This window comes from Aptenodytes patagonicus, chromosome Z (assembly GCF_965638725.1).
Source record: "Aptenodytes patagonicus chromosome Z, bAptPat1.pri.cur, whole genome shotgun sequence".
Lineage (NCBI taxonomy): Eukaryota > Metazoa > Chordata > Aves > Sphenisciformes > Spheniscidae > Aptenodytes > Aptenodytes patagonicus.
Window position 1 is genome coordinate 15394353 of NC_134982.1, and position 20480 is coordinate 15414832.

Sequence of the window (20480 nt, forward strand, 5' to 3'; positions counted from 1 at the left end):
AGGAAAACTTGTTGTCCCCTGGGATTTCCCTTGGCCAGGCATTTGCAGGATCACTTCATTATTTGGTGTATTTTTTAAGGTTCAGTTTATGCAGGGAAAAGTAATCCTTAACCCCACAGCACATGAAGAGCCAGAAGTGTTCAAATGCCTGCAGAAAGTGTTACCAAACTCATGCTGGTTTCAAAAAGCCTGTGAATCCAAGAAATAGCTTGTAAGTCTGAAGTGATGACTCTGCAAGGCTTAATCATCCCTAATTGTAATTAAATCTAGCAGAGCAGGAGGGTTAGCATGATGATGGCCTGATCAGCAGAGGAGGTAAAATGTATGTATTGCTACTTATTAGGTAGCCAAACCTATCTGGTTCCTTTATATGTATATATTGACTTCTTCAAGGTGATTAAATTCTGTTACGTATTGATTTACCAAAGGTAGTTAAACCCTAAAAGCTACTACATAAGAAAAAGGACAAGTGAATGGCATTGCTCGATGCTATTTTTTATGGAGGTTTTCTGAACGAAGTGTCAATGTAATATTGCCAGCATTGTCCAAAGAGATGAAAATGGGCTTTGAGAAAATTTGGAGGAGCAAAATAGATACAACAAAAAGATTTCAAAGCTCATGTTGATTGTTCAGAAAAAAAGAAAAAAATGAAATTGTTATTTTCACATTTTCAAAATTATATACCTTTTTTATATACCTTCAGCATTTGAATCACTATTGACTCACTATTTCAAATCACAATTTTTTTCAGTTCTTTCATTTTGAAATGTATCTCTTTTTCATTTTCAAATGTAAGTAGCCTGAAAATACAAAAAATTATTTCATCCAAAACAATTTTGTATTTTTTCCTTGAAAGCTTGAATGTCTTCAGGTGTCCTAGATAACACGGTTTCTGATTTTTCCAATTTGATCAGTGAATCAAACACAAGTTTTCATTGCTCCTGGAGGAAAGGCTGCAAGATAGCATTTAGACATAAAATGCTTTAACCAGTGTAGTAAAATGACATTTGAAAACAAGGTACAAAGTTCTGTAGAACTTGAAAAGGGGAATGTGGTTTTGCCCTTTATGCAGGCTGCTATTCATATTACTGCTGAACTAATAAAGATTGTAAGAACAGTTTTAAAATGCTTCCTTTGAGACTGGTGAATACTTTGCACAACTGGGGATTATTGTTCCTAGCCAGGATCTCATCATATCATTAGGATCATATTTTAGTTACTTCCCCTTAATGTACAGCAGCCAGGCTGTGTGTGTGTGTGTAGATGTCACTGTAACAGGCTGCATAAATGGAGCTGATAAGCCAACACAAAGTAGTTCTGTTTTAAAAGAGGACGAAGAATGTGGGACTAGACTGACCATTAAGTGGGAAGCTTTGTCTCCAGGCTTATGTCATTGTGAAATGAGGATGTACAGCTGAGACAAAAATTTGTCTTTATGTATTATAAATGACTGAGCAGAAAAATTAGCTCAGAGGTAGATGAAATGCGTGTTTATTATAGAAATGTTTCATTTATAAATAAAAGTAGAGTGCTTGTTATTTGCTGTAGGAACACGGTCTTATTTTCCTTTGCTGATGGGGCTCAGAAATTATGTCACTTCCTTATAAGGAAAAAACCACAGTGATTTATTTTTATTTTTTATTTAGAAAATCATCCCAGAGGACTTGACTTTTTAACATCACAACAATATTTGAAAATATCAGAAAGGCAAAAGCATAAAATACTTGAAAGTTTTCTTCCCCTTAAAACAGGAGTGAAGAACCTGTCAGTCTGGGTCAATGGCATGAGTTGCGAGTGTCTCGCACAGCGAAGAATGGTATCCTACAAGTGGACAAACAAAAGCCAGTGGAAGGGATGGCAGAGGTGAGCATGTGGCATGGCTTGTCATGAATACAGCTGTTAAACTATAAAGTGATTGCATGGTAAACTACACAGGCTGCTCTCAAAGCTCTTATAAGCTCAAAAAAGTATACACGTTAGGGCAACATGTTCTTAAGCCCAAAATAGGAAATTTGCACATGAAGTCTTCCCTCTGAGCACAGGGATCCTTGTCAAGGCATCTGAAATCACAACCTTACCTGCTCTTGCCATGTAACTGGACTCACATTTTTGACTTTCCAGCTTCTGCAGGACTGGAATTACACAGTTATCCTGTCCTTAGCTGTTAAACATCTTTCAGTTCACTGCAGGACCCTGACTAGTCCCATCAGTTATCTTGAGCAACTGCTTCTGGTAACTAATGCAAACTCAATGTTTCTTTCATTTAGTCCTGTGACTTGCTATGGATTATCTTTGTAGATGGTGGAAACGTTAAATGAGTCTTTGTTGCATGGACTTTGCTCTGATTTTAACTTTATGAACCTCCTTCTGGTTCTAGGTTTACATCAATGTACCTCAAGTCATTGCAAATAGAGCTAGATGTGCTAGTCAGAAATCACGATGAGTCAGTCTCCTTTCTTTCTTCCTTCAGTATTCCCATTTTGAAATACTTGACATTTTTCAGCTAGTTCTGATTAGGATAAAGCACAGTCAGTAGAGTGTCCTACAGTGGCTTTCTTGAGAGAATTGTGCAAAGAAATGCAATTAACAGAAGAGACATTAAGGTAAGCTATAACATCTAATGTAGGCTAATCTGAAGATACAAGCATGGTTCCAGCTACTCTAATAAAATGTTATTCTTATGTTTCTTGCAGGGGGCTTTCACACAGATTAAGTGCAGCTCTGAAATATTTATTGGCGGAGTCCCTAGTTATGATGCTGTGAAGAAGAACTCTGGGATCCTCAGACCCTTCAGTGGGAGCATCCAGAAGGTATGGGCCCAGAGAAACACACTGGAGACATCTATTTCCATCTCATACAGTGCACATTTTAGGTGGAAATCTGCCCTTATACTGGCAATATTCAAAATAATCCAAAATTTCACCTCAGGAGCCCACCACAAAGTGCTTAAACACATATTTCACAGTGAAAAGTTATTCTAACTTTAATAGCCAGTAAGTATTACCACTGCCAGTCTCCCTATTCATTTCCATACTGTACTAATAAATGAGCAGAAGCATATGGGATCGAGTTCAGAATGACGCACAAAGCTATGTCAAGATTAGAGTCCTCAGAGTGCCCTGTAGCATGTATGCACACTGAGGCAGCTAAATGTCTGATGTAACCAATACAGTAATGAGTGAAAAAGAAGGTGCAAATTAATGTGGATCCCAGTCCAGCTAGCGTATTCTTATACCACACAGCAGTTGCACGCCTCACTGCCTTCCCCTCTTACGATTTTACATGGGGCACATGAATGGAAGAGATCTTTTTCATTGTTGGCAGACATTAGGGATGATGTTTCAGTGAGGTCAGCTGTGCATGGGTGCAGTTCTCTTCTGTAAATTCATAGTAAGTTCTAATAAGTAATCAAAAGAAAGTTCAAACTGAAGTAACATTTGCTCTTTCTAGGCATACTTAAAATAATTTGGATAAAGCTGAAAGGTTGGCCCTGAATCCTCAGAGTTTTAAATGAGTGAATTATTGCATCAGATTTACTTAACAAATAAAAACTCTTAATAGTGCATCTCATAACAATTGATCAAGGGCAGAAAGGTAATTGCAATTCAGTATAAATGGTTTCATGACTTGGTCCAACATTTTTCACTGTCTTTGTCATCTGTCTAGCAGAAAACATGAAGTTCAAGAAAACTGGGGGAGTGTGTAATAGTGATGGGAACAGGTCAGTTACACGAACATCATTGGAAAGGTGGGCTTGACTAAATACAGTGCATTTTGGAGTGCAAGGTAGGAAGCCTAGGAGCAATTAACATAGGTCACACTTACAAGGTGAGGGGTTGTACCCTAGAGTACAGAGGCACTGACAAAGGATTGAGAAATGCTGAGCGTGAGCCCTTACTTCTGTGATGTAGTTAGGAAGGTGGATTTGCCTTCTCAGGGGCATGAGTGGGATGTCAAGGAAGAGTATCACCTGCCTTTTACGCACTGGGAGACTGTTAGTTGACTGCTGTGTTTACACATAGTAGGATTTTAGAGAATTGTATAGAAATAAAGCTACAAACATCACCAAGTACTGGAAAACATGCCATGTATAGAAAGACCTAAGATCTCAATCTATTTAGTTTACTCAGATAAGAATCATAGAATCATTGAGGTTGGAAAAGACCTCTAAGATCATCGAGTCCAACCGTTGACCCAACACCACCACCACCCACTAAACCATGTCCCTAGGTGCCTCATCTACACGTCTTTTAAATACCTCCAGAGATGGTGACTCAACCACTTCCCTGGGCAGCCTGTTCCAATGTTTCACCACTCTTTCAGTAAAGAAATTTTTCCTCATGTCCAATCTAAACCTCCCCTGGCGCAACTTGAGGCCATTTCCTCTTGTCCTATCGCTAGTTACTTGGGAGAAGAGACCGACACCCACCTCGCTACAACCTCCTTTCAGGTGGTTAATAAGTTACAAGGTTAATAAGTGAATCTATTGTGGTCTGCTAGTTCCTACATGAGGGTGAGATTTCTTTGAGTACTTGGCTCTGAAATGTTGCAGAAAAAGGCATGATGAGAAACAATGGCTGGAAGCTGAAGATAAGTTTAAGCCCAGAAATAAGAGACACATTTTTAAGAGTGGGGGCATGTTAACCTCTGGAACAACGTAGCCAGAAGTTAGAAAGAAGCTGAAAAGGTAGTGGAGTCTTCACTGGTCCATCTTTACGACAGGACTGGATGTTATTCTGCTGTTGGAGTTGTTTAGTGCTGTTTCAAACAGACTACGTATGCTTGATACAACCCCTTCTTGCAGTAGGACCCCGTAAGGTGCATTGTCTGAGTGATGCAGGAACCAGAGTAACTATTACCATTCTCACTTCTGGCCTTAAAATCTATTTGTTTGTGAAAATGGACTTCTTATTTTGATGTAGCTGAGATCAGAAGCTGCAATCTCTCTGCCAAGATTATACAAATGTCCGTTTATATTGGAGAACATATGTTGCTGACACATTGGAAAAATTCCAACATTTAACAATTCTCTTCAGTTTATATGCGAACAGTTTTGTGAAGTCATTAATTATGTTTTTCATCCATCTTAACTCCAGCTTCTTTCAGGCAACATGAGATACTAGAAAGCAGTAGAAAATGTGAAAAACAAGTTGTTATGCTTAGTATTTCTGTTGTCAACACTCATCTCCTGGAGGTTTTCCTGATCTCAGAAACACTTTTCCTCAGCAGTGCTCATCTAATTTTACTGTCCTAGCTCACGGCTCAGCTACAAAACATTGTGCCAGTGTTCAGACACAAGACTGGTAAATCCCACACAGCTTCACCCCATATGGGGGTTGCCTAAGGCTGTGTCACAAAGCACAAAAGAAATTCATCTCCAGTGGGTTAGGGTGAGCAACGGAATGAGTTGGACCTCTGCGACTGGAAAACACACATTACAAGAAATAGCTTTTTGGCCAAGTTTTGACGGTTACGTTTCTCTGAAGTCTTTTAGAGAAGTCTTCCGACTAGCAGTACAATACTGGGAATTTGGGAGGTTTTAGCATGTGTTTTCCTCCCTTTTTTTTTTTTTTTTAACACACAGATTATCTTGAATGACCGGACAATTGATGTGAAACAAGATTTCACTTTTGGAATCAACCTAGCGAATGCTGCCCACCCCTGCGTGAGCTCACCATGTGCAAATGGAGGCACCTGCGTTCCCAAGAAGGACAGCTATGAATGTGACTGTCCCCTGGGCTTCGATGGGCAACACTGCCAAAAAGGTAACGATGGCTGCATTTAAATCCAGAGATCCGGAGTTGATCACAAAAATAAGAGAGATTTAGCATCTACAACTGCTGTTGTACACTTCCCTTGAAATAGAAACCCAGGAGGCCAGAGCTCCCTTTGCATCCGTGCACATCCCATGCACCCAGGGAAGAATTCGTTTTGTTATTTAGGAGCATGGTAACTCTTATCCCAGCACAGAGCTATGATCCATAGATAGCAGCCTGGAATCTGGTTGCTTGTGGTGGCCAACACTGAACACTTCATACACCTCCCTAATTACAGTGCTATACAAAGGGGGAATTCCTGCCAACATCCTCCAGCCAGTGATTATGTTACATCCTGAAGCATGAGCATTGATAACCCTTGTAATTTTATCCTCCCTAGGGCTCACAACAAACGCTGTTCTCATATACAGAAATGTCTAGTCCTTTTTTAGACACTGACTACTCTGATGGTAATTTCACCATCTGCACAAACCCTACCTTAGTACAGCAATGGAGACCACCAAGGAGGAAAACCTGCCCAGATGCACATTATTCTTCTTTCCTCAGACCCACTGTAATAGTTCAAACCTTAGATTCAGGAAAGTGTTCAGATTGCATGAAAAGTGTTTAAAAAATGTGCTTTGGGTTATTCCGCTAGATGGAGATGTTTCCCTTCTGTCAGGCTTGATCTTGGAAAAATTTCTAAGGGAAGGTTTTGTAATGTAACAGCAAACTCAGTTCAAAAGAGCTGACTGACATTATTGTCTTCACCCACTCCTTCATTTCTCACAGGCACAAACTTCAAAGTTAAAAGTAGTGGTTTTGGTTAAATCATGATGAATAGATTGGCCTTTTCTTCCAAAAAAGACAATATCTTAGAACAAAAACATTTTATTAAAATACAATGCAAGAAACCCCTTTGCTTACGTTGTTGTGGTCTAACTAATAGCTGGAGCAACGTCATTTGTCCTGGCTTCTCTGTGGGGAGGAGGGAGAATTGCGATTTTGGCTTTCTAGGTATGTGCAGGGTGCTAAGCTCCTGACTTCAAGATGGTATCTGCAGCAGTACCGAGGTCTCCAGGGGGAGTCAAGGCAAGTGAATGCTTTGCAGCTTGGGTGTGCGATTGCCTGCCTGTTCAGTGAGCTCCTGTGCATTGCTCGGGCCACGGCTCCTCACTGCTCGCCTGCTTTCGACCTGTGCTAAGCCCCGAGAGCAGTGTGCCGAGCTGCGCACCGCTGCACCAGCCTCGTGGCACCAGCAGTGCTGCTGCTCAGCTGGCTTGCCGCCACTCTCCTCCCTGTCATAACCTGAATGGGTGTCCAGGCTTTCAGAGACAGTCTGAAGCGCCTTGCACCTTTGGCTTAGACTGGATCCTGGGTGTTACTTCCTCTGTGAATCCAACCTTAATTCATTTTTAAGAGTGTCCAAAAGCACGAGTCACTTGTCTTCTGTTCCTGCTGCCTTGGCTGCTGTTCAGGTGCCTCTCAACCCTCCCTGCACTTGTGCAGCCTCAGCTGCCACCAAAAATCCAAGGTTTTGCTGATGGATGTGCAGAGAGCGTGGAGGTCCCTCCTGAACCTCAGTCCACAACAGCCTTGATGAACCCGGGGCAGATTTCTCAAAATAACCCTTACCTGTGTCTCTTCAGTAGGGTGTAGACATGGCTAAGGCAGGATGCACGTGAGTGTCCGCTTCTATTTCAGCACGGGGTTTTGGTTAGTGCACTCAGCTGGTGTGTGAGAGGCTGAAGGTGCAGTCTCCATCCTGCTTGCTGGTGGGCTGCTGTAACCCCAGGCCCTGAAAAAACGAAGTGCTTGTGAGGGACTGCGCCTCATTCTCCAAAATTATACATGCCACTTATAAAACTCAACTTAAATGATGCTGGTATGAGGTATATGAGATATTGATTCATATCATAATGGATCGTTGGCCGAGGATTCAATAGAGTTTCTGCTGGCATTGCTGGGTTATATATCTTCTGTTCAAGCTGTGGGGAGTGTTAAAGGTATTTTTATACTTAATTGTAAGATGGAGTAGAACAGTGCACTGTTGCTTTCCCCTGGTTAGAGCTGATCCCTGGGTAAACCATGGTGAGCCACTGGGATTTGAAAACTAGGACTAGCAGAGGGGTTTGGTGCTGGTCCTACCTGTCTGCACCTTTGTGTGTTTTGAGCAGGCAAATGTAAGTACTTGGGGCAAAACAATAATAAAAGAGTGCTACCTTCATAGGTGATTATAGTTGCTTATGCAAATGGGAAGCATTTGCAGAAAGGTGGGCATGAAACTGGACAAAGGGAGATTTTTATGCTACAGAAAAATAAAGTGAGAATGTTCTTGTTTTGTTTTGTGCTGACTCACTGCAGAGTGTGGAAGTTACTGCCTAAACAGTAAGTACTGCAAATGATGTGAAAACTGCTCTGTCATTGTGCGTCTGTGTCTGCTCTAGCAAGCTGGATGCTGGATTTCCATTAAGCCTTGCAAGCTTCTGTCAATAAGCCAAAATATTTTCTGGGGTTATACAGTACTTCCTTAAACCTCATCCTGTTGATATTTTAAACTGCATCCAGAGCACCTGCCGAGCGCAGAGCGGTGGCTGTAGAGCTGGTCCCCGTATTCGCAAAGCAGTGGGGCCAGGCAGCTGGCTGAGTGCTTTGTAGGGGTAGGTGCTACGTCAGGCTGCTCTGCAGTTCAGAGCTCATTCCTGCTTGTCATGAGAGCTTTGGTGCCTCTCTGCCAAATAGTGATGAGCAGAGAGTGAAGGTGTTTAGTCCTAGATCTCCTTACTGGCCCTGTTCCCTTCCAGTTGCAAAGATCCTGCATGCATCAAGGGCATTGCTAAAATTTACTTGGTTTTCTGCAGTCAAATTCAGCACAACAATTGAAGAGCATACAGAAGAGCAAGCAGAGATAAATGACAATCAAGGTCCATAGAGGAAATCAGAGTGCTAGAGCAAGGGCAAGGGCTGCTGTATGGCATGGGCACCTTCCCCTGCTGAAGGCAAGAGGAGCGGGACTCTAGTGCTGGTGCGGGACGTGACGGGGGAAGGGCAGCTCCTTTCACGCTCTGCTGCCATCCGCCATGGTCAGAGACTGTCCAGTGCAGAAAGCGTCAGACCTGGCGAAAAATGTCTGGCTGAGTGTAACATGTCTTTTGCAATCTTCCAACGATGCTGGCAGGCTGCAGGCTGTGGACCGCCTGTGGTGGTTTCTTTAGACACATTAGGCAGCTTTCCTGATTTCACTAGGGATGAAAACAGGCGTTTGTCACTATCTAAAATTCTCAGTCTTGGCACTTAGAGGTAAATTTCATATTGCTGTTGTTGGCTGCCGGACTACACCAATTGTTGCATATCTGTGTTACAGTGAGCTCTTAAAGCCCAGCCAGCCTCTGCATTGCACAAAGAAAGCAAGCATCCATGCCCTGAAAAGCTTGAAATTTATATAGATGGGATTAGCTGTGGGTTGAAGGGACTGGTTCTCAAGAATAAAATAGGATGAAGGCAGCTATTTTAAGGAGTTTATAAAACTGGCTTATATTAATGCAGCAGTCAGTTATGAGAGATCAGCAGCAAACTGTAGGATGTTCACTCGAAAGAAAATCTGTTCAGGCCAGTGCTCACAGCCTACCGAAGGCTGTGTATCAGGGATGTTCAGTGATTTATACAACACATCTGAGTTATTTTGCCAGTCTTCTCCATGGACAGCAGTACACCAGCTCCAGGTCTGGTTGCAATGAGTGCTGCTGTCCCAGCAGCTGTACGCCGCAGCTGTACCAGGGGCTGGCCCTAGAGAAATGAGAGGTGCTGTGTGTGGGACACAAGTGAGCTCTGAGCAAAACACCCTCCATGGCAGCACTGCAGCGTGTCAAATGCATGCACCAAGAGGCTTTGCAGCCTCTGTCATACAGCCTTTAGCATAGTCTCAGTTGCTTTCAATAGACCTAAAGTGATTAGGGGCACCCTGAAGTCCTCCCCAGAGTTAGCCTCTCCCTGCACTGCTCCCCAGGGGTAAGCCCTGTGTGGCAGCAGCCACTCTGTGCAAAGTCACATACATGAAAGGAGAAGATGGGAAGCTCACAAGTTGCCTGTGCTGTCCCACAGCCTTGCTTTGCAGGGGTGCACACGGTGCTCCATTAGGAGCTGGGAGGAGTTTCTTAGATTAAGAACAAAGGGTGGTTAATGCATAAGCTTTGGCAGGAGGGTGGCTTGAACCGTATGGAGAATCAAGGAACGTGGAAATGGATAAAAATAAAATTTACAATGTTTTCCCAATACTTCATATTTTCCTGCGCTAACATTTATGGTGGAGCAATACATTAGGCCCATGACATGAAGGCCATAAGTAGCGGCACTGTCGGCTGTTTAAACTGCCTCAACTACTGCCCCTACATGAGTTCAGCTCAGTTCTGTGCCACAGGCAGGTACCTGCCAATGCGGGTGTAAATCAATAAAACAGTCTTGTCTGTTTTTTTTTCTTCCATTTCCATGTCAGCTAACTGACATTCATCTTAGTTTTTTTATTTACTTTTCAGCCATTACAGAAGCAATTGAAATCCCACAATTTATTGGTCGCAGTTACCTCACATATGATAATCCAGATATCCTGAAAAGGTAACGTGTCCCCTGCGAACATAAATGTGCTGTTTGTTAACCATTATAATGCTAGGAGCCTCATGTGGGAGGATGTTGTATATTTAAGTGTTTTAAGCTGTATTTGCCATATTTCTAAATTTCAGGAAAAAAAAACATTTTCTATGCATATGCTTATGGCTCAGTTTGTTATAATCATAGAATCACAGAATCATAGAATAGTTTGGGTCAGAAGGGACCTCTAAAGGTCATCTAGTCCAACCCCCCTGCCATGACCAGGGACATCTTCAACTAAATCAGGTTGCTCAGAGCCCCGTCCAACCTGACCTGGAATGTTTCCAGGGATGGGGCATCCACCACCTCTCTGGGCAACCTGTGACAGTCTTTCACCACCCTCAGCCTAAAAAATTTCTTCTGAAAAATAGTATCTGAGCATCTTGCAACCTTTAAAGAAGTAGTATGCACAGGGTACGTCTGACATGGAGAAGGACTGGTGTGCACTTTCTGAGAGCAAAGAACAGACATACAGAGCCAGTACCCATGAAGAGGCTAAGGATTTTAACTCCTGCTTTAGCCTAGAATTTTGGTCTTCAAACTTCTTTTTGACTGCTCTGTACCCTAGAAGATGCCCAAATTCCAGAAAATTTTGGGTTGTTATAACAAAATAACATCTCCTGTATTTCAGCCACTGGCTAGGGGAGGCTTCGCAAATGCCCTCACCTGCAGCTCGGTACCTCTGACCTGTCAGGACTTTCTGATTTGCCCTTTCTTATGCTTCTTCCACTGGCTTCTGAGGGCAGCAAACCTACTGGATGTTCTCAAAATTTGCTTGTTGGACTGGATTTCATGCTAGGCTTGGGGAGAAAAAGTATTTTCTCTTACTTATGTGGAGTAACCCAGTAGCTATTGCATTCGGGATTCTGGAGGACCAAGTTCAATTCCCCCACTTTGAAATGCTGGAAATGGGGATGTGAACTGGAGTCACTCACACATGAGCACGTAGGCAAGTTGCAAGACAGTAACCAGCAAGACCAGTGGAGAAGAAATAGTGCTATCATCTTTTAGGTTTGTTTGAAAGAAGACTGTCCCAGTTCAATATTTTACTACTATTTCCTTCTTCTACATTAAACAGGGTATCAGGATCAAGAACAAACGTGTTCATGAGGTTTAAAACCACAATGAAGGAAGGTCTTTTGATGTGGAGGGGAGACAGTCCCATGCGACCTAACAGTGATTTCATTTCTCTAGGCCTTCAAGAAGGAGCACTAAAATTCAGGTAAACTATCACTCCCGTATTTTTGTTGCATGCAGTACAATCAGTGCTGGAAGGAATCTCCACAACACATTCAGTGCACTTGTCCTTCAGTATAGTGTGAGACAATTACATCCTCAAGGTTTTGTTCAGTGATGGGTCCCGTTGTTGCCTGGAAAAGGATGTGAGTTGAAGAGGTAATGTGCTGCCAGCTTTGCATCATTCCCACTCCCTCCCTCCCAATTCTTAAAACATCAGATTTTTAGCTTGGTTTTCTAAAAGTCACCCTATGAGGATACGAGTACTGTCAGTAACTCCCCCCCATGCCTCTTGAGGCCCGTGGCATCTCAGCTAAGCAGAGCAGGTGTAGGGTGTGAGGAGAGAGCAGGGGTCAAGGAAGGAAGCCCTGCTGGCACCCATGCTGACTGCAGGCTCACTCTTCACCAGAGAGTGCACATGGGAGCAGGACTCCCACCTTCTCAAACCCCCAAATATCCAACCCTGTGACACAAACCCAGGTGGCACCAGGCATTGCTACTGCCAACATCCACAGAACCACTTGTTTAAGAAACAAATAATATTACTGTCAAAAAGCTGAAACTGGGGAGTGTTGGGAAATGGCTGAACTCGTGTTCTCTCTATCCAGAATCGCTTTCTCCCTTGCAGACACTTAGGCAGAATCTGTGCAACTTTTTGCACGGTGCTTTTTGGGACTCCTGCCTTTTGAAAGCCATATCTTTCCTCATTATACCCTTTTAGGTTGTGTAAGACAAATATTGAAACAGCAAACTACAAATGCCATCATTTTTATGGACTGTTGTGAGACGCTGTTGATTAAATGACAAAGATTTCGTTAATCATTTAAGCTAATGTGAAGCCATCTTTTACCTGGTTGTTGTTTGCTACCATGGACGCATAGACAAAGTTGCACATTTCTATTTACATTAATTTCTTTAAAGCTTTTTTTGACGTGGTTTTCTGTGGTTAACTTTGCAAAAACTCTTAGCTTCCTCACTGACTCTGCAGAAATGGTGCATTTTTTAAATGTCTTTGTGAGAGCCTGTCTTTCCAAAATGCTGTAAGTGTGATGTAAGTGGCCAGTCTATCCTGTCTGTTTTGTAGGCACAGTGCATTTTTATTAGGGTTGTTGCTATCCCCAAAAGATGAAGATACACAAAAGTTTTAGACTGAAACAGCTGAATTTTATTGAGATATCTGTACCTTATGCACGCATTTAGGAAGGTGTAAAATTTAAGATGCCAAATGAAAACTCTTATAAACACTCACTGCATACTGAAAGAGAGCACTGAAGAAGATGGTGAAAGAACAAATGCAGAAAAGAAAGTATCATCTTCTTTCACAAAGAGTGAACCTCATGCTACTTTTGCAACTTTTGGCAGGTGAGGTCAGGAGAATATCCAGGGCTGTGAATTGATCAGAGGTATTTTCCTGCAGCCCAAAATTAGATATCTGAGTTCTGGTCCAGTTTGAAATTCAAAACACACCTTTTATTTCCCCATTTCCTATGGCCTAGCAGACTAGGTTCCCTGTACAGTGTAGCTGCTGCTACAAATCCTTTCTGTTGCTCCCTGCTTCTGTAGAAGGTTATATCACTATTGTAGGGGATCCCCATTCATTAGGCATATGATTCTCATTTTTGTAACCAAAGGTCTAATACTTAGATACAATCCTAAACACCCAAATCCTTCTGTAGCTCTCAACCTAGACTAGTATCTGCATCCTGAGTGAAAGGAGATGCTTGTTTGAGACTCACTTAAGCCTCTGGGGGGGAGTCAAATTTAGGACAACCATTTTGCTCTGGGCAGCTGACAACTTAACGTGCTGTTCTCAAGTACCTAACCCTGGCCATGAATTTAATTCCCAGTTCAGTCTTTTCTGAAGAGATAATGATGTTGGCTTTAAACTCTCAAGCTTGGTACAGGCAGAAGGCCAGCAGCGGCAGCTCAGGCTAATTCATCTTGCTTATTTAGGCAGCTGAGCACCCAGTAGCTCACTGTGTTGTAGCATCTATGTCCCCTTCGTGAAGGTTGGCCCAATTTTCTGGGACCCAGAAATTAAGATGCCTAAAGTGTAAACATAATGGGGACATTATATCTGCTGAATAATTTTAGTAGCAGAAAACACAAGGAAATAGTCAGAGCTTCAACTGAAACAGGGAACCTCATGATTATCTCTGCTTTTATTTATTGGGCTTCGTCCTTTCTAACATCACAGGTCTCAAACCTTCCCTATAATTCAGATGATTTGTAGATCTGTTATAGATCATATGCTTATTTGCTTTTGTAATAGTTTATTTATTAACTGTGTTTGCAACCTCCCACTGCTCTCTCCCATTAGGCCAAAGATCTGTAGGTCACTGACCTTCATAACCTCCTGTTTCGGGGAGGAACTGCCATGCAGAAGCCCCCTCCTTGCACCCATGGGATGGTGGTGATGGTACCCACTCTGACCTGGGCAGGAGGGAGTTTTGCCTGTTCCTCCGTGAGCCTGACTTTGCAAAATAAGTGCATCACTGCTGGGCTTCCTAAGGACTCTACTAGTCCCTCCAAAGTCTGAGGCGTAGGGGTTGCTCTCTGGGCTGAGCAGGTGAATGGGGCACAGAGTAAGGACATCTGGCATTTGGCAGGCAGACAGTCTTTGCAAGGGAGGCAATAACATTTTAATTTTTTTTTAATTGTAGCTACAATTTGGGCAGCGGCATTGCTTCCATCATGGTGAATGGCTCTTTCAGCGACGGACGGTGGCACAGAGTCAAGGCTGTTCGGTAAGTGGCCATGCTTCATCTGGGAGGCGTTTTGGAGCCACCCTGCCATTAAAGATGCTGGCTGGTGTGTCTGGATGCTGGTTGGGTGTGAATCACTGCGGCTCCACGCTCTCACATCGCTTAGGAGTTGAACTGTTAGCAACTTGGCTGTTTCAGGACAACGTACACAAAGATTATTGTATTAGAGGTGACAGTGCCAACTCTGAAACTCAGCACAGCTCAAGGCAGGCTGCCAAAGTCACGCAGGGCTATTCTGGGGCTTTAACAGACATTCTCTTAAACCCGTGCCATTTGGGTTAAGAGTATTTTTCTTTAATGTCTGCATTTTGAAATTCCCTAGTGAGCACTTTGTGGGCTGGCACAAGCACTGGAGCACAGTCAGTGTATGCCTACTTTTTCTATTTGGAGGAGGTGCAGACATTTTGCAGTGTACATATAACTCATATTTATAACTCATTACCTCATGGGAGGCAAGTGTGCCCAGCAGGGAAAACATGCATTCCTCTCTTCATGGGATGTCAGTTCCCTGGAAATGGCAGGCTAACATTAGCACAACTTGTCACCAAATTCAGTGAGAATAGGAGCCCAGCAAGTGGCTCTTCTGTCAATGCGGTTATTGACCATATATACAATGGAAGTGGCCTAAAAGCTCTAGTAAGAAACAAAACTGCTTATAAGTATGTTTTACCTTAGCTTGCCTATTTCTTCCCTTCTGTTGAAGCTTCTGCTGCTTACTTTTTATATTACATCTGATTTTTAACAACACATCAGAACCTGTCCATCTTCCCCTCTTCCCCATCTGTGCAATTTACTTCTTTCCCAGTTTTTTCTCCTTGGCAAATGTGCCCCCCACCCTTTGCAGGTCTCTGACACCTTAGTCCCTGGAAAAAATACACCCTGAAGGGTCTGGATTGCCATAGCACACTGCTGTCTGTGGGGCTCCCCAACATAGGTCCCAAAACTTCGCCATAAACCCTGCCAAGCACTAAGTTGTCCTGGTCTCCTGGTGAGGGGGAGATGCTGCTGCTCCTCCTCCCGCCCGGTTGTAGGCTGAATGCATGAGAGCAGTTTGGTTTTCCTTTCAGGGATGGACAGTCTGGCAAAGTAACTGTGGACGATTACGGTGCCAGGACCAGTAAATCCCCTGGAAAGATGAGGCAGTTAAACATCAATGGAGATCTCTATGTAGGTGAGTGCTCACCATTCACGTTCAGGACCCAGGTGCATTTTTGCGTTTGCGAGGTCAGCTGCAAGGCAGGGCGTCCCAGCTCCGTCCGTCTCAAGGTTAAGGCTTCACGCGGCAGCCTCCGGTCCTCTACAGCCTGGTTTTTGTGGGGAGGCCTCTCTGGGTGGGATGGGGGGACTGGTATGAGAAGGGACCAGCACCGTGGGGTACACTATGGTACCCCCAGCAGGTACATAGAGAAACAGTGAATGCCAGCTGCAAACCCCACACCTTAGTGGGAATCTGGGCACAAGCTTATTCAGCTCTTACTGATGCTAGAATTGCTGCCATAAATAATTAGCATCCTAGTTTATTATCTCCTGCTTATCCCCTCTGTGCTTTCAAGTGCTTAAAAGCTGTGTTTAAAAAAACAGAGAGCAAACTGTAAATTAAAGTTCACTTCTGAGGTGCACTAGGAAGGCTAACGGTGTTACTGGGTGTGCAGTCTGCCAAGCAGGAGCAGACACCCGTGTTGGTGAAGAGTTTCTCATCGCTGCCTTTCCCCCAGGTGGCATGAAGGAAATAGCCCTGCACACGAACAGGCAGTACATGCGGGGCCTGGTGGGCTGCATCTCCCACCTCACGCTTTCAACCGATTACCACATCTCGCTGGTGGAGGATGCTGCCGATGGGAAGAACATCAACACGTGTGGGACCAAGTGATAAGAGAGGAATCCCGGTGCCGAGGACCCGTCGTGTGTTTGCGTGTGTGGCTGAGCGCAAGCTGGCTGCCACAGCCCTCTACGGCCGGCCCACGTTCGCCATCTGGGAAGGTGACAGAGCCAAAGGGAAACCCGAGAACAAAAAGAACATTTTTCTCTCTCCTTTCTTCTGCTGACCAAACCAAACCGAGTATTTTGTGTAGGAACTGCCCCCTCTACCCATTAAGTGTTTAGTGAACACTAAAGGTTGTGCAGCGGTGCAAGCAGCAAAGAAATGTGTGATGTTACAAGTAGCTCAGTGACTGTGTTGTGGTCCTTAGGTTATCTTCTGTAATATCAGAGAAAGCAGTCTTGAAACACCTGCATTTATCCCACCCTGCAGTGGTACAATGACTGTGCTGTTCAAAAAATACACCATCAGGCAGTGTATCTATGCATTCAGATGTATGTCCCAGAATAAGTAGTTCTTCTTACCACTGTCTGATTTAGCTAAATTATGTTTCAGCCTGTGTAAATAACAGCTACAGTGACTGGTTTCAAAACATTGTTGTTTGTTGAGAAGGAGAGTTCTTTAAGTCTACTTTTTTATTACAAGCAACAAAATCAATGAACCAATTTTGCAGAAGTAATTTTATACTTGTATATTTTTTTATAGCAGGAGCAGATCTGCTTACATGGCATAACTTTTAACATTTAGGTGTATTATACAATTAGCTCTTTGCACACTTTCCTAAAAATAGCAAAGTGACCTGTAGTTGAAATTTGTTATACGGGAGGCTTAATGTCTGTATTATACAGTTTTGGTGGAGATATTTGTGAGTTATGACCAGTTTTTAATCTGACTCTTTTTGTTTTGTAAATTTTGACAGGTTAAAATTGTACATTATGAAGCTTTCCTGGCTTAAGCAGATTAAAAGATTAGGAAAAAAAAGAGCAGATGCTTGCTACTGTGGTATTATAAATCACTGATTTTTTTTCTGAAAAATGAGAAAAGGGATGTGCAAGAGACCTTGGTGGATCACAGTCCTCTTAAAATAAAATGTTTTCTAGGCACTGGACCAACACTTACGCAACCTTGATTGCCAAACTGTAATTTAAGCAGGCGAACAGAGTGCTGTCGAGACACTAAGGAAATGGTCCAGAATTTCATAGTTTGGAGATTTTTCTTCCTTAACTCTTTGTTCAAAGAGGATCAGGGAGACATCAGGGAGAGAAGAGAGACCCACTGTGCAGCGGGGCGCCCCACGGCTCGCCACATGCTGGCAGCAGGAGAAGCACAAACCTCCTCAGCGGCGCAGGCTCGTCTGAATGCCTATGAGTTGAAAGGACCTGATGTGGCAAAAGCAATGGAGATCAGGAGGTTTCTGCTGCATTTTTACTGTGCCCAGGGTGCTCCCAGCTCCCTGGGAGCTAAAACACGTTCCTGAGGCTCATCCCACCCACAGCTGACCGTGAGCAGCTGCAGGCTCGAGTGGAAAAAATAATAACTGGTAGTAGATAACGGCACATGCAAAATAACTGCCAAGGAGACCCCAGCCCCTCTTCTGCATGCTGAAAGGGATACATTGATCACTTAGGTGAAAGATCTTGTGCTCGTTGTAGACATGGCAGCAGTGGTCAAAAACAAATACCGAGACTTGTTAGAAATAGAAATACATGGTGGTGCCACAGCATGTAACGTGCACCTGTGCTCTGCCCCCTGTTCAAATCACACTTCAGAAAAGCTGTCTGTAGAAGACATGGGCAGCTTGCAGAGGAGCTGGAGACACGCATGGCTTTCCTTCCAGGAGAAGCGCAGTTTTGTTTGGCTTGGGGAGCCCCATGGGGAAAGAGAAACCCGTGCATGGTCGGGAAAAAGCAGGATATAGTATATGATCAAGATGTGGCTTTAAAATGAAAGTCAATGGAATTTGATGCCATGGGGTGTGAAGGGGAAATGTGCAGAGTTTGAAAAAAGGTAAAAACTAAAACCTCTAGAGGCTGAAGGTCTTGCTGGCTGCTCACTGCAGCAGCCCTGTGGCAGTGGCCAGGCACAGCCTGCACTCAGGTTGCATCTCAGCCGCTGGCTGCTGGAGGGGAAAGAGTCACGTTTTATGTGCGTGGGGGGATTTCCCAAATGGTAGTGACCTGTCCTGACCTGGTAGGGTAGGGAGATCTGGCTGGCTATACCCCAAGTCCTGGGGACCTGCCATGCTGTCGGTGACAGGGGACAATGCTGGTCTAGAAATGGCATCAGCCTCTGCTCTGTCACATCTGCCTCGCCTTTCCCATCCTTTCCTTTCTGTCGCAGGGTTTGGAGAGCAGCTCCAAGACAAACATCTGGCGGGAGAGGTCTCTATTTTAAGATAATTTACTGCAGAATAACAGGCGTTTTGGTACAAGTCGATACTTCTCCAGAACAAAAGCTGTTCTTTGAAATGCAGGGTAGGGGGGGAGTGGGTAGGAAATACCTCTGTTTCTGTTGTGGAAAAGGAAGAGCAATAAACAGCAGCTCCCCAAATGCCTGTTTCCAACTGTGTGTATCACCATGCGGGAATTCGGAGCTGGCGGCATCACCCTGCTGCAGTGCAGACTGAACATGAGTGGCACAGCTGCATGGTGCTGGCCAGGCAGGGGGGGAATGGCAAAGATGTTCTGGGGGTTGAGTCCTTTAAAGAAAAAAAAAAAAAAGTCCTTTCTGCATCCTTTTAAAGATAGCCTGAGAAACTTCCGAAGAGGGAAGCATCCTGCATCCACATTTCCAGTCTCCCTGGTGAAGCTCAGGGCTGGGTTAGAGGCAGGAGTTTCCACTCAAGGGCCTGAGCAGGAAAAAGGTGCCAGAAACACAGGAAGATCTGACCAGATGTGGGGCTCAGCCACCCCCCAATGCTGGGCCAGGGAAGGAGAGGGGAAAGGCAGGCTGTGCGTGGCAGAGTGCTTAGTCATTTTCCCAGGAACTGGCCTGGATGTGCTGCTCACTGTCTCTGACGCTGTTTATTAATCACGTTATTTATTGCTCAGGCCATATCAGATGCTCGGCATGACCCTGGTGCTGCAGGATGAACTCATGTCCGTTGACAGAGCCATGTCCTTTTGCCACAGGTACCTGTGCAAACTGGCAATGAAGCCAACAGTCCCAGGTGCTTGTGCCTCTCTTTGCAATTTGGTCCCCTTCCTAAAATTGCAGTCCTTAGCTTTCTTCCGTATTTTCCACATTCATCCTAAGAGACATCCCCCTCCACTTTCTAGGCTGAACAACCCCCTTGGTGCCAGCCTTGGATGGGCCAAGTGAGGCTTTGTGCTGGGTACCGGCAGTCAGGCAGAGCTGCTCCCTGCCTGTCCCTTGCCCTGCCCAGGACACAGCCTACTTTGCTGCTCTCTGCCACTCCTCCATCTCCCTGGGGATCAGCCGCTTGGGAATCAGCAGGTAGGTTTTCTCAGGTCATCCTAAAGCAAAAGGGAGGGGGGTGGGAGAAAAAGAACAGAAAAAAAAAGGCAAAAGAAAAGCGAGCAAAGAGAGATGTCAAGGGGAACTAAAGCCAGACAAGACTTAGCAATGGTCCCCATGATAGGCAAATTCTTGCTGCACTGGTGTGTCCTGGCTGGTCAAAGGTGAGGGGCCAAGAGCTCTTTTCTGTCCCAGTTGTCCCAGCCTGGCCCCAGGGAGCAAAGAGGCGAAGAGGAGGAGGAGGGGGCTGCCAGGTATGGGGAGCTGCCCATTGCACCTGGCACATTAGCCTGCCACAGGTGCCTGTTAAAGTTATTATTTCATCAGCCAGGCTTTGCTTTTGAGAAAACGTTTTCATTCTACTGATAAAGCAAAATAAGCTGGGTGGGAAATGCATCAGCACAGCTCTGCATCTGGAGCTCCCTCTGTGGCAGCATCACCCCTCAAGGGGCAAACCTCCTCACTTTAAAGGACTAGATAAAATACAGCCATGGTCTACTCACGGAGAGCAGCAGCCACATCCTATCAGCCAGATGCGTCTTTTTATCAGCATTTTATTTCTTGGGGGGGTGTGTGTGTGTGCACACAGTGGGGCTTTCCCTTCTCCGAAGCAACACCTTGCTCTGATGTTCAAGTCAGGGCATCGCCTGCTCCGGCAAGCGCATCCCTCCCTCCCACTCTGTTTTTCCATCGGTTTGAGTCACCGCGGGCACCGCTGGTCCCCTTGTCAGGTGATGATGTGTCCCTGCCCCTGCACTCAGGCGTCTCACACACGAGTGACAG

At 44.4% G+C, this 20480-nt stretch overlaps 1 protein-coding gene across 1 annotated transcript in view; it reads left to right on the plus strand.

Annotated features, from left to right (window-relative positions):
- The window catches only part of EGFLAM (EGF like, fibronectin type III and laminin G domains), a 79364-nt gene extending 61963 nt beyond the window's left edge, over positions 1 to 17401 (plus strand). Inside the window, exons 16-23 of the mRNA XM_076362830.1 lie at positions 1752 to 1863; positions 2694 to 2810; positions 5585 to 5765; positions 10289 to 10367; positions 11479 to 11622; positions 14300 to 14383; positions 15469 to 15572; positions 16117 to 17401. Coding sequence (XP_076218945.1) covers positions 1752 to 1863; positions 2694 to 2810; positions 5585 to 5765; positions 10289 to 10367; positions 11479 to 11622; positions 14300 to 14383; positions 15469 to 15572; positions 16117 to 16271 — 976 coding nt within the window. The 3' untranslated portion in view covers positions 16272 to 17401. The remainder of the gene's footprint in view (positions 1 to 1751; positions 1864 to 2693; positions 2811 to 5584; positions 5766 to 10288; positions 10368 to 11478; positions 11623 to 14299; positions 14384 to 15468; positions 15573 to 16116) is intronic.
- Positions 17402 to 20480: the final 3079 nt, after the last annotated feature.